General features: G+C 35.3%; 1 protein-coding gene across 5 annotated transcripts in view; it reads left to right on the top strand.

Annotated features, from left to right (window-relative positions):
* Positions 1-12297, top strand: part of LOC101740192 (polypyrimidine tract-binding protein 2) — a 529447-nt gene extending 517150 nt beyond the window's left edge. For all 5 annotated transcript variants that reach the window (XM_062675010.1, XM_038019014.2, XM_038019015.2 and 2 more), the window contains 8 exons: positions 1479-1638; positions 2315-2511; positions 2881-2914; positions 3690-3782; positions 4579-4693; positions 4789-4890; positions 4975-5052; positions 6089-12297. In XM_062675010.1, coding sequence (XP_062530994.1) covers positions 1479-1638; positions 2315-2511; positions 2881-2914; positions 3690-3782; positions 4579-4693; positions 4789-4890; positions 4975-5052; positions 6089-6221 — 912 coding nt within the window. In that variant the 3' untranslated portion in view covers positions 6222-12297. The remainder of the gene's footprint in view (positions 1-1478; positions 1639-2314; positions 2512-2880; positions 2915-3689; positions 3783-4578; positions 4694-4788; positions 4891-4974; positions 5053-6088) is intronic.
* The last annotated feature ends 1279 nt before the right edge of the window (positions 12298-13576 follow it).

Here is a 13576-nt window from a genome sequence, read left to right as displayed (position 1 = left end):
AAAATACTCATACGATAAAAGAGCCAATAATAGGATCGTTAATAATGGCTGTTAGGATTGTTAACCACTCAGCCAAAAAAGCCACATCTACTGCTCGGCCTTCTGTCTGTAAATTAAAAACAGTTTTATCAATAATTGCGGCTCAGAGATGAAGACGTTTGATGTACTTACACGAAACAAACGATGCTATTCAAACGTCACAGGAATTTATCCTAAGGAATTATTTCAAAGCAACACGTACCTACTTAACACGTGTTGACGAATGACTCCGACGATGAAAGAATCTTTTCGCGTATTTCAGCCACGAAGCAGTAATGTGTTCTAGCTTGAAGGATAGGATAGTTGATGTAGAACAAAGTGAAAATTCAACCATATGTCTCATAGTTGCCGGCCGTCTCTTTGGTATCAATGGACTGCAGTAAACCATTTAACACCATGTGTGCCGTGATTAGGTTCAGCCACATGAGCAACAAATCAAAGTGACCATAAAATATCTTGAGATTTTTATGCAGTAACATAATATATCAACAACGTAGAATACTTAATATAATTAAATATTTTTATTTCCAACCAAATTTTGTTACAAATCACTCCAATACATTAAAGGTTCCATGTTCTTAAGACACTTCCGTCGTCTTAATTGGCGGGCGTCATTAATTGTTAAAATTAATAAATTTGATTTAGAACTCTCAAGGGAGATAAGTTATAGGTTATAATGAAAATTGAACTTCTGAGGCAGTTCACAAACTCAACAACGAAAGAAATCAAATCATTTATTAATTGCAGCTCTACTTTAAATGATACAAATTATAAGTCTTAGAACTCTATTCGTTACAGAGCTATTAATTTAATTACACCGTGCTGTTACATATTTCAGCGCTCATTGTGTAAAACAGAATGCGATGCACTAGTGTTTTCATTACAAAAATAATATGTACAAGCCGCTGAGAAGCATAAAGCGCGCAGGAATGGGTTGAGTGCTGTTGCATTTTAATTAATTCTCTTTTCTATCGCGATGTGGTGTTATCAGCCTGCCGCAGGCGTCGCGAACAAACAAATAGCTGTTACTCTCGGGACATAACGATTTTGACACAGCCATAATGCGAGTTTTTCTTCTGTGTTACGACTAGTGTACACACTGTTATTAAAATCTTCGAAAGCACTTTTATCTTGGCTTAATTTGAATTATGGAAAATACCTCGTCGAGTAGGTCGAAAGAAACAAGTGGAAATATCATTTGACCTGTATAATTCAAGTTGAGAGTTTGCAATCAAAATGTTACGTCAGTGAAAGCGACAAGTCCTTATTACGGGAAAAAAATCTCGACCGTCGGAGGAAATAAAACTTTTTGAAGTGCTAATATATTTTTGATGGGATTTATAATTCGCTCGTCTATCCTGTTCATGTGAAACGAGAAAAGTTATTTCAATAAAAAGTGTTAACTCGTTTTAGAATTTTGATCCCTTGTAATTCTTCAGGCGCTCGACGGGCAGAATATCTACAACGGGTGCTGCACACTCCGCATCGACTATTCGAAGATGACTTGCCTGAACGTGAAATACAACAATGACAAGTCGCGGGACTACACGAATCCGACGCTTCCCTCCGGAGACGGCGACGCTCATCAGCTGTTGACCAGTGAGTTGATGCCACTGCGAGCACGCCTCGCGCTGGCCCTCGCATCCAGGATGAGTTAGTCCTCTACTACTCCGAGCACCTGGACGCTTTCAACACTGCCCTCAAACTTGAACACGCCCTTGTAGACTCTTCATTACCGTTTTTCTGATTGCGCTTAGTTTGATTTTTGAAATTTATGAAATTTTATTTCTTTAAATGTCTCATAACAGCATACCTCTTTGTACCTTACATTACGTATCTTACTCGATCAGCAATACAGAGTGACTCTTAAAGTGAAAAATCTACTTAACATTGTTCACGTAGTCAAAAGACAAAAGCTTGTTAGACATACTTATTCCATTTCTTATTTCTTAGATACAGTTCATGATACGATCAATCTACTTTCCAATCCCCACTGCACTATAGAGAGAGAATTTCTAACACGTTCTTTAAATCAATCTTATTTCTTTGTGATGTTCTGTTCAAACTTCAACATACCTATATAATTTTAGTCCGTATTCTTTTAAATTAACATTTCCTGAAATTGATTATTTGTTTTACTTAAAGTTTGTTAATGCTTAATTGCTAAAACATAAAATAAAAAAATCTTATTATTGATTGAAAATTCTTTTGAAATCGAACGTTTGACGTTTTCTTATTATTTTTCTCTTACTGATTACATGTTGTGATATAACAGGCGGAGGTGTATTGGCGCCTCAGTTCCTGGGCTTGGGTTCGGGATTGGCTTCGCCGTATGGTGTGGGTGTCGGTGGAGTGGGGCTCCCAGCCTTCGGAGCTCTCACTCTCACACCGGCCTCGCCCGCTCTGCGAGCCCTTGCTGCGCCACCTTTACCATTAGCCACAGTCCTACTGGTGTCTAACCTGAACGAAGAGGTAAGTCTCCCGCTAACATAACCAAAATTTTACGAGAACACTGATAATAAAAGACCACTTTACATTAATAATCAAAAGAAAAGTGGAACGTAATATAAACATGTAATAGTTCCCGTATTGGCAATAATCATCACGCTAAGATAACAGTCGGTAACGTCTACATTAAATACCTCTCAATAATGGATTCAAGTTTACAAAACATCAACTAATGCATCCACTAATACGAACGTCGTTACGGGCTGTTTGAATTGTATTATTATATTCTATGTAAACTCCTTAAAATAAGTTGCTAATTTATATAGATATGATGTCAGATATCTTTTACGACTATTTATAATACTGTCTCTTTTCTCTTTCCTATTGTTTTAGATGGTCACGCCTGACGCTCTCTTTACCCTTTTCGGTACGTGTGCACATACATTCCGTATTTTATATTAAAAACATTAATATTACTCCTGAGCCCTGTCGCCTGGAAGACAAATTGTCAGCTAACATTCTTGTCTTCTCTACTGATAACCGCATCCGACGAATCTACGTCGAAGCTTCGCTTGATAACACCGTTCCAGTCTTGAATGCTTTATTAACTCGTTTGACAATTTGTGTTTCAGACCTACACTTGTAGTTAAGTTAGTGTATTTTGTACCCAGTTTTGTATTTTCACTGTAAACCACCCGTGTCAGTTATACCTAAATAAGAATCGTTAAACCTGCCTAAAATGACTGATTTAATGACAAAAAATACTATTGTCACATCCCGTTTCGATTGAATTCAAATTCTTTTCTGGTAAAAATATAATGTACATTTAGTAACAATGTTGTATTGAAAATTTTGCTTAAGATAAACTCGTTCGAGGCTCATCTGTTAACAGCTACAATATTAATCGATAGCTTAACGTGACCAGCTTAGAGAGCTTAGAATTGTTTCTTCTTGTGTTATCTTCTCGCTATTGTTTCGTGGCATTACCAAACAACTTAAAATTCCTTGTGTATTGTCATCTTGCAATAATGATTTATAAGATTACATTCAAGCTAGCGACTACTCTTATGGCATATTTTGGGTACTGTTAATAACGATGTCAGTAGTTTAGTTAGATATTGAAGAACTAAATTTTTTATTGTTATCCGAGCTTGGATATGTTAAGATCAAATATTGACTTGTAAGACATTTTGTATGTATAGGCGTGTATGGTGACGTGCAACGGGTGAAGATACTTTACAACAAGAAGGATTCGGCTTTGATTCAGATGGCAGAACCGCACCAGGCCCATCTAGGTATGATAAATACAAATTATGGTGTTTCTATTACGAACATTCTAGAGGCACTTTCAAGAATTCCATTATTAGGTCAAACATTGACAGGACATATTACGAAAATCAAGGGTTTTCATCTCCGGCCTCCTCCATCTTCTCTTAGTAACTTCATCATAATTCCTCTATACCAGTAGTGACCTTATTTGGTACTTAACTTCCTGTTCCTTTCCTCATTCCTATTTTGAACAATTTCCTCTTTTTTTTATACTTTAGATGTGTGGACGAGCTCACGGCCCACCTGGTGTTGAGTGGTAACCGGAGCCCATAGAAATCTAGATACAACGTAAATGCCGCCACCCACCTCGAGACATGAGTTGTAAGGTCTCAGTTTTAACAGTACAAGCCATCTCAAAGATGATATTCGTAATGACTGTACAATGAATATTCAAGCTCTCATAAGCTTGTCCTAATTTCTTCCTATTTGTACACTCTTGACAGAGTGGTCTTGGTCATGCATCATTCGGATCCTGCGATACCGATGCTCTCGCGATGCCACGCCATGTGGCACGCAGAGTGAGAGTAATAGTTTATGTTGGAGTGAGTCACAGATTTTATGAGGTTCGGTCCATCGTGTTGGAGATCGTCCGCGAGATCTTTTGCCCTCGACTTTCCCTTGCACCACCAACCGCTCAACAGAGTCCTCATTACGAGTGATGTGCCCGAAGAACTTGAAGATTCGTATGTGGACTGTTGACGATAGTCTCTCCTTGATGTTGACTTGAGTTGAGTTGTCCTAATTGGTTACTTTCAATTACAGCCCTGACCCACATGGACAAGTTACGCGTGTTCGGCAAGGCGATGCGCGTTATGCTAAGTAAGCACCAGACTGTTCAGCTCCCTAAAGAAGGACAACCTGACGCTGGTCTTACCAGGTAAGTGAAGTTCGCATCGTTTATATCGCCATCAACGAAACAAGGATCACGGCAATGAGGCTATTTGTGTTATTAATGTAATTTTTTTGGTACAGGGACTACTCGCAGAGCCCACTCCACAGATTCAAGAAACCTGGTAGCAAAAATTACCAGAACATCTACCCGCCAAGCGCCACTCTGCATCTGTCGAACATTCCGTGAGTATTCTTTTAATCTTCAATAGTTACACAACGTTGTAATTTCAAGAGATCTTGTTTAAATTGCTAATGATGATGTTTCAGAGCCACCGTGACTGAAGAGGATATCAAAGATGCATTCTCCAAACGGGGATTCACAATTAAGGCTTTTAAATTTTTCCCGTAAGTTTCAATTCAGTTTCGTAGAACAAATCTGAAGTGATGCATTGATACCAGATTTAATGTTGAATTTGTGAATGCATGTAGAAAATTTCTACCAATTTCTACCTCAGGTTCTTACAAGAGATTGTAGTGGCAACACCAAACAATAGAATAGCATCATGCCATATCTTTCTGTGAGCGACATAAAAGACGACTAAGGAATTAGGATTTTTTTTTATTGTCCTTGTAGGCAGACGAGCGTACGGCTCACTTGGTGGTGAGTCGTTACCGTCACCCATGGACTTCAGCAATGCCAGGGGCAGAGCCAAGCCGCTGCTTACCGTTAAATTAATGGATTGCCTGTTGTCTTTTTTTATTGCTTAGATAGCTGGACGTACTCACGGCCTATCTGTTGTTAAGTGGTTAACGGAGCCCATGGACATCAACAACGTAAATGCCGCTACTCACCTTGAAATATGAGTTCGAATTGTCAGTTTTTACAGTACAACAGTTACCCCACCCTTAAAAGAGAAACGCATGACTGCTTCACGGCAGAAATAGGCAGGGCGGTGGTACCTCTCCGTGCGGGTTCATGAGATGCCTGAACCATAATAAATAAGAAAGCTTTTCGTATTCTTTGACATTTAACATTATTGAAGGGAAACTTCTAATGCGACTTCCAACAAGGTTGCGTTAAACGTGTAACGCCACCATACTAGAAAGAGAGAGCGAGAGTGCATGCGTGGCACTCGAACGCACGCGCGTAGTATACCTGTTACAGGCCAGCGCGAGCGTTAGCAACAACTAGCGTCCAATATTTTAATGAAGTATTTAAAAATACAACTAATACTTACAAGACCAATCTGATTTAAAGATGAATAATGAAGACAACCACAATACCTACTAGACATCGAAAAAGAAGTTTCACTTCATTCACGTGCACCAAGTTGCACACGCGCCGCTTTTTTTATAATTTTATAGTAACAAAGCAATTATAAGAGCTATATTATGATGTGTTTAAAATAATATAGATAAAGAGTTCGATTTTTATTTACAGGAAGGACCGCAAAATGGCTCTGGTCCAACTGTCGTCCATCGACGACGCAGTGACCGCGCTCATCAAGATGCACAACTACCAGCTCTCGGAATCCAATCACCTCAGGGTGTCTTTCTCCAAATCAAGCATCTAAACGGATTCGACCGGACTATCACACTGAATATCACACAATACTTGGCAGTCGCGTCCGTTCTATTGGATCTAAACTATAATTGAAGATTCTTACGGTACTGTTTGTCATAATTATTTTAGATTGTGTCGACGGAGACTCGTGTTCCAGTAACGCATATCAATTCGATGCGACTGTCAATTACATCTCACCTCTCATAAAAATCGAGAATTTTCGCTCGACTGAAAATTTTATATATGTATGTATTACGCTTACTCGGATCAGTCTATAGATTAAGTGCTATTCTATTTTCTTATATGAATAACATTTAACTGTTACAATATAATTAAATCTAAGATGAATCGTCACATGAACATTAAGCCGAATCATGCTTGTTTTATCAGAATAGTATCTAACTTCCATAACCGTTGTTACACAGGAGAGGATTTCTATTTTGTGTGATATTCGTTCTAATTATTTGTTTACGTACGTTTTTATTCTTATAGACAATTCGTGCGTTGATTTCTATATTGTATCAACATAATTTGAATTTATACGAATTAAAATAACAGTTTTATTTTGCAATTAGATTGCGCTAGATTCGTTTGGCAATATTATGTGAAATGGAACGTATTTTGATAGCAATGTATGACATTGCCACGCTTGTTGTTTTCAATTCAGGATACGGAAATTTCCCTAATTATTATTACATTACATTGTTATTATATTCATCGGTTACAATATTTACAATATGATTTGCAGTTACAACTCTTGAATTGTATTTTATAAAATATATTTTATTCGCTCTTATTAAAAATGCACAATTTACTATATTATTATTATATTTTAATAGCGTTTTCTTTATAAATGTAGTTTTGTGCGCATACACATTTTTTTTAATTATTATTATTATTATTTTAAATACAGAAATGTCATATTTAGAAATGTGTATGTGTGTGCAATATTAGTTGTAGAAGTAATTGTTAAATAAAATATATTAGACACAACTGTCTTCTGCTGCCGGATAATCGGTGTCCATCTTCATGCTTCCATACTTGTTTCGTTATTTAGGTAAATATTATCTTTGCTTCGATAATATAATAGTTATTGACGATTAGTTAGTGTAATCACAGTTCTATAGCTAAGCCTCTAGTTTTAAATCACTTTTTAAGCGTGGCCGCTCACGTTACGTTTTCAAATTCGGTTCTCGAACCAGGAAATGCGAATACGATAATAATGTTTTTGTGTACTTAGTGCGAGTTTTTTAACGTTCTCGATAGCGTAAAAGTTAGCTCATATTTGTATGGAATGGGTTCGTTTGCCTACGTTTGCCGCTAAGGGCGCTGTTCCAACTGCATACAAAATTGGGCTAACTTTTACGCTATCGAGAACGTTAACAAACTCTCACTAATCACACTATTCACGTTTCCGTCCGGAAAAATTCAGAACGTGTGTGTTTTTTTTTCTTTTTCCCTACTTAATCGTTGGTAGCCTAAGCGGCTATTTCAACAACTCACAAACCGATAGGTGAGCTCACGGGCTCAACCTGAGAGAATTACTCACACTGGCCCTAACAAGAGCAGTGGTTCGCTGAATCTACCACCGGATCGGAATCGCGATCCACGGAGAAAACCCGAAACTCAGTGGGTTAAGCGTGTGCGCTGTATAGAGCACTTCAACGAAATGCATTGCATTCGGAAATCGAACACGGGTTTCCCGTTTCCCTTTCGGAACCTAATAAGGAAAAATGGCGTGCGCGGTTAAACTATAACGTTATGTTCAGTGACATAATAGTGACATGATGCATTTATTTCGATGATAATTTAAATTAATGGTAGCTACAACATTAAATAATGTAAAATAAATGCTCGTGCATGCGTTTCACTAAACGATTAATTTAAGGTTATTATTTATTTTGTCCCTATACGCGGGCAGTGTGACCAGCTCGAATGCGACATTACAGTTGGCAGGTAAAGTCGACGCGGTCGGTCACACTACCTTACTACGGGCTCATAAGGACTCGCATCCAGGGCCGTAAAACTATCTAAAGAAAAAAAAATGGTCACACTCGCTCGTGAGAGGCGACAAGGGCGATTGCGAAAGTATTAGCACGATCTGATATTGCTCTAATACATAAATAATTAGCAGTATTTACACTAGGTCACAATAGTTTACTTTAATAAAACAGTATTTTAGATGAATAACTGTCGCTCGGTTCTTCGTATTGTAAATAATATGTTCCTTTGTTTCAACTTCGGCCGCCTAAGCTTCACATACTCTCGCACTCCGCTAATAAAAAAAAATCACGATTGGTTCTCACACATGTTCGCCTTCTTGAATTAATTTGAAATGCGTCTAGTCCAATAAGAAGGAGATTAATGTTTTGTATTTTTTTTTTTCGTTAAGTAAATTTACTGACACGGGAAAATTTCAACACACTCTTCCGAAGGTTTTTTTTTTAATTTAATGAAATTATATTAAATAGAATACCAATTGTAGTGAGTTCGGTCTTAGACGTCTCGAAATACGGCCTTTAGGACCTTTTTGAGTGTTCAGTTACACGTCCAGTTTATGTGATTAGGCAAAGCATGCGTGGAACAGATATTTGAATTTATGTCAAAATAAACAACGCCGTCTTCGTTTGAACCGATTGAATTTGATTGAAATGCACCTTTATAAAATGTAAATTATCGCGACCCGCCACTGTGGAGATTCGATTCGGAGGAATGATTAACCGGAGAAGGATTATGAATTGTAAATGTAAATGTAGCGCATTATTTTATCTAGCTGATCATTACGCACGCCACATCATTTAGCTCCAGATTTAACATATCTACCGTAGTCACAAAATATCACATAGTCACAAAAATATCTTTACTTTATAAGTTATTTCTGAAAAAAAAAAGAAAAATATATAATAACGCATATTTACACAATTAAAAAATGTATAGTATACATCACTTATCGTAATTAAAAATAGAGCTTAGTAAGATGATTTAACTAAAAAAAAATAAAAATAAAAATATTAGATTGTCATTACGATTTAAGAGTTAATAGTGAAAATTTAATCATACAAATCGTATTAACCAGTACCTATATACGGTAAGAATGTAGTTATTCGGTTTAGATAATGTTAGGTGACCAGGGTGTGGTGATATTTTGCACGTTTTTGAAAATGTTTTAATATAAGATGCAGGATCACGTGCCTGTGCTATGAAACGTCTCGGAATGTGGTACGCGACTGGTGGTGGTCTGTTTGCGATAAAAATGGTAAACGCATTTGTAATTTTAAAAATATTATTATTATTATTATTATTATTATTACATATTTAATTGAATAAATAAATCAACTATGCAAAAAGGAACTTACATATCCACTATATAGAGTAGAACGCTACACACAAAATTTTGAAATTCCTATTTAAATTATTTGTTCGCTTGTATAGATATCACACTCATAATTCATACAGTTAACACTTGTAGTGCTTCTGCTCAATTTGTAGGGGATTATATACATAAGTGTGTAGCGTCTTTGGGCCTAAGTTTTCTTTTTACATTGTATTGACTAATAGATAATTATTATAGGAATTTATGTGTTTAGAAAAGTATTTTAAATATTTAGATAATAATCTTAATGTTATTAAAAATAATAGATCAATGTTTAGGATGAGATGCCAAATTTAAAGTCAATACACATTATTTTAGGTAAAATGATTAATGAAGTAATCTTAACATTTATTGAAAAGTTGATGAAAATGTTACAGTTAAATTATATTACAGAGTTTTATTAAACGCAATATATTATGCAATTGTATTCATTGTGAATTAGATATTGTTTCAATTTGTTAGTTAAAGTTGTGCATTGATAATTGTGAAGTTGATTCAGATTTTTCTTGATTACTTCATTTGTTTCTGATTCCACGTTTCCCTTAGCCAATGCTGGTCTTATTACAAATTAATACTAACTGTATTTATATACTTCATGAATACTAGGTGTTATTACTACAACACATATCTCCTCATATCATCCAGTGCTTAAACTTTATTGCGCTTCGTAAGTTTTCGTCTATTGCCATGTTAACTATATTTTTATATTCTTTATTGAGAAGAATAAAAGCCAACATATCAATAAACAGAAACTTAGCTATCAATACTTTTCGAGTTCTTCACTTGGCTTTGAAGTTCTGTTTCCTTTCACTTCGCCGCGACACATTAATCTGAATAATCGTATTTTTTCTTATATTTTAATCGTTTGGTAAGTTAGTGTCTACTACACCTATTTCTTTATTTTTAATTTTAAGCCTTTTTTGTGTGTGGTCAATTTCATTTTTATTTTCAATTTCATAATTAAACTATTATTATCATTGATACTTTTTGTTCATTATTTTTCTCCAATCCCATCCTATTACCTTTTTCCTATTATTTTTTTAAACTTACAATGTACCAATTGTATACCGTACACCATAGGTAACTAGATGTTTGAGATTGCCATTTTCACTAAGTCCGTATTCTGTATGTCAGTTTCGAAATCAATAAAATCAATGTATTATCTTATTAATACCTGAATAAAAAATAATATCGTTATTTCGGTAATCATTTCGTTGCGTAATAAATGAGAAATCATTGTAAATAAAATTTATAAAATATTAAATGGGATCAATATAATGAAAAAAAATATGTACAATTAGTACACAATTGGTATTCTAGACTTATTCGTACTTTAGATCTAACTTCTATCTGTCATTAATCTACACGATCTTACACTAACTTCAAAAAGCTTCGAAGTACTACTATAGAAATATGAAATTCGTCTTGCGTTCACACGAGTGATCTGACTAGTAAATGAATATTAGGAAATGCTTAAATGAATTTTTGTAAAGGAGTAAGGGACTTAAATATCGCCAATGATAAATATGATATGTTTTATATAATATTATCAAATGGAATATACTACGCACAGGGTATGTTGTGAATTTTTAATGCTGTCCAGGGGCTAAGTGAAGCCCACGACAGTTATTTTGTGTCCGTGCCACGTCCCTTATTCCCAAAACGCGAAGAACTGAATCATTCCGTATTTAAACTGTTGTCTTAGCAAAATATATACAACTGCCAATCGAAAGAGGTTTTCCCACGGGACCCGACTCACCACAATGTCCAAGTAAGGGAAAAGATTATATTAAAATTAAACACTCATAATATCATATCTATTTTAGAGATTAGATGATACTCATAAATTTAAGTATCAAATGTTAAGGAAATCGGGTGAATCTAATACATGGCAGTTGTAATCTTGTTATATTATCTGCAAATGTAAATATAAAATACAATTACGTTACATATAGTTACATATAAAAATATATAGTATCTACATACAGTAAAGAATAACATAATCATTATTGTAAGATTAACTAATTAATTGTATCCTATTCTAATTTCAATAGGTAAATCTAGTTTAAATCTACTAATCGAAATAAAAAAAAACTTCCTAGCTAACATTAGATTACCGTGGCTCCTTGCTAAATAAATGATCGTTAAGTTGTTTATTTTAAATGAATTTAATGGTGTGCAAATCGAAGGGTTGTGTGTAAAGTTAAAATAGTTTAATAGATTTAAACAATCGTTCATGTAACGTAAAAAAATTGTTTTCTCAAACGTGCACATCTACTTTATTTAACCTAGACTGTTCTGGAACTATCCAAATTCAATATCATAGCGTTTTAATCGATATGCCAAAGACCAATCATTGGGACATAATAACAGGGATCTAATACTTACCTATTTTTTTTTTCTTTTCTCCACCTAACTTAAATTCTCGATATACATTTTATGGACGTTACACGTTATGAGCTCTAGCGGAAGAATTAGTTATAACGAGTATTAAATTGAAAAATAAAACATATTTTGATGATAGCCGTTCTTGAAGATTAAGTAATCGTTCTGTGAAGTTCAAAGGCCTCTTGAAGCCGGAAACGCTGATGTCTACTTTACTGCAGATATAAATTATAATAATATTACACTTCTTACAATCTAAGTGACTACCCTATTGAACTCTAGATTTATTCTTTGTGATTTTATAATAAAATATAGTTGAAAATTATGATTGTGTGTTTTATTTTAAATTTCAATATCCTTACATTTAGCTGCAATAAAAAAGCATTGCTTAAATTTAATTATTTGTTTCACCCGCCACATACTAGCTCTTTGCAATGCGATACGGCCGCTAAATTTTCCGAAAAAAATATAATATATTGGAGAATCAGTTTTTTTTTTAGACTTTCGAAGACAGATGAGCCAGCATTCGACTTGTTGTTGAGGTGTTTTCCACCGGGTGCAAATAAAGTATCATGGCCTAGGGGCATCAGCAATTTCAAGGACACGGCCAAATCACTGTTCACCGCCGAGGACTTTTTTGAATCTTATTGCTATTAGTACAAGTTTTTCTGGTGGCTTACTGGTGGTAGGGAGTCTTGTGATCCTATACGGGTAGGTACCACTGCCATGCCAATTTCTGCCTTAAACCAGTTATACGTTGCAGCTTAAAGGATGGAGCAGCTGTACTATAAAACTGAGACTTAAAACTCGGGTCAGGTGGGAGCGCTATCCACGTTGTTAATGTATACCGCTTTCACCGATCTAAGCAACGATCAATGCGACAACAAGGCAGATTATAGGCAGGATGAAATGAGTAAATGATTTGTTAAAAATATTGTTATATACTTTACGACACAACTATTCTGCTACTAGGCAATTTATTAAGTAGAATTAAAATAAATAAAAATTTACAAAAACGTCACGATAATTATATTTATTTAGGTCCCGATATTTGGACAATATAATATACCTAGTATCTCAAAGCAAGTAAATTGAGTACAATTGTTAACCGCTAATCTAATGATAACTTTAAATCTTTTTTTCTTAAATGGGTGAACGAACTTACCGCACACACCTTGTGTCCAATGCTTACTGGAGCTCATTTATATCTCTAATTGAATACAGATATACCTTAATGCTCGAAATCAAAGAATAAAATTTTATAACGGCTCTCCCGTCCTTAGAATCTAAGCGTAATTTTTTTTTGTTGCTTAGATGTGTGGACGAGCTCACAGCCCACCCAGTGTTAAGTGGTTACTGGAGCCAACGTAAATCCGCCACCCATCTTGAGATATAAGTTCTAAGGTCTCAGTATAGTTACAACGGCTGCCCTACCCTTCAAACCGAAACGCATTACTGCTTCACGGCAGAAATAGGCAGGGTGGTGGTACCTACCCGCGCGGACTCACAAGAGGTCCTACAACTAGTAATTAAGCAAATTATAATTTTGCGGGTTTCATTTTTATTACACGATGTTGTTCCTTCATCGTGGAAGTCAATCGTAAGCA

The sequence above is a fragment of the Bombyx mori genome, chromosome 22 (assembly GCF_030269925.1).
Source record: "Bombyx mori chromosome 22, ASM3026992v2".
NCBI lineage: Eukaryota > Metazoa > Arthropoda > Insecta > Lepidoptera > Bombycidae > Bombyx > Bombyx mori.
Note: the sequence above shows the minus strand (reverse complement) of the source record. Positions and strands in the feature narration are given on the sequence as shown.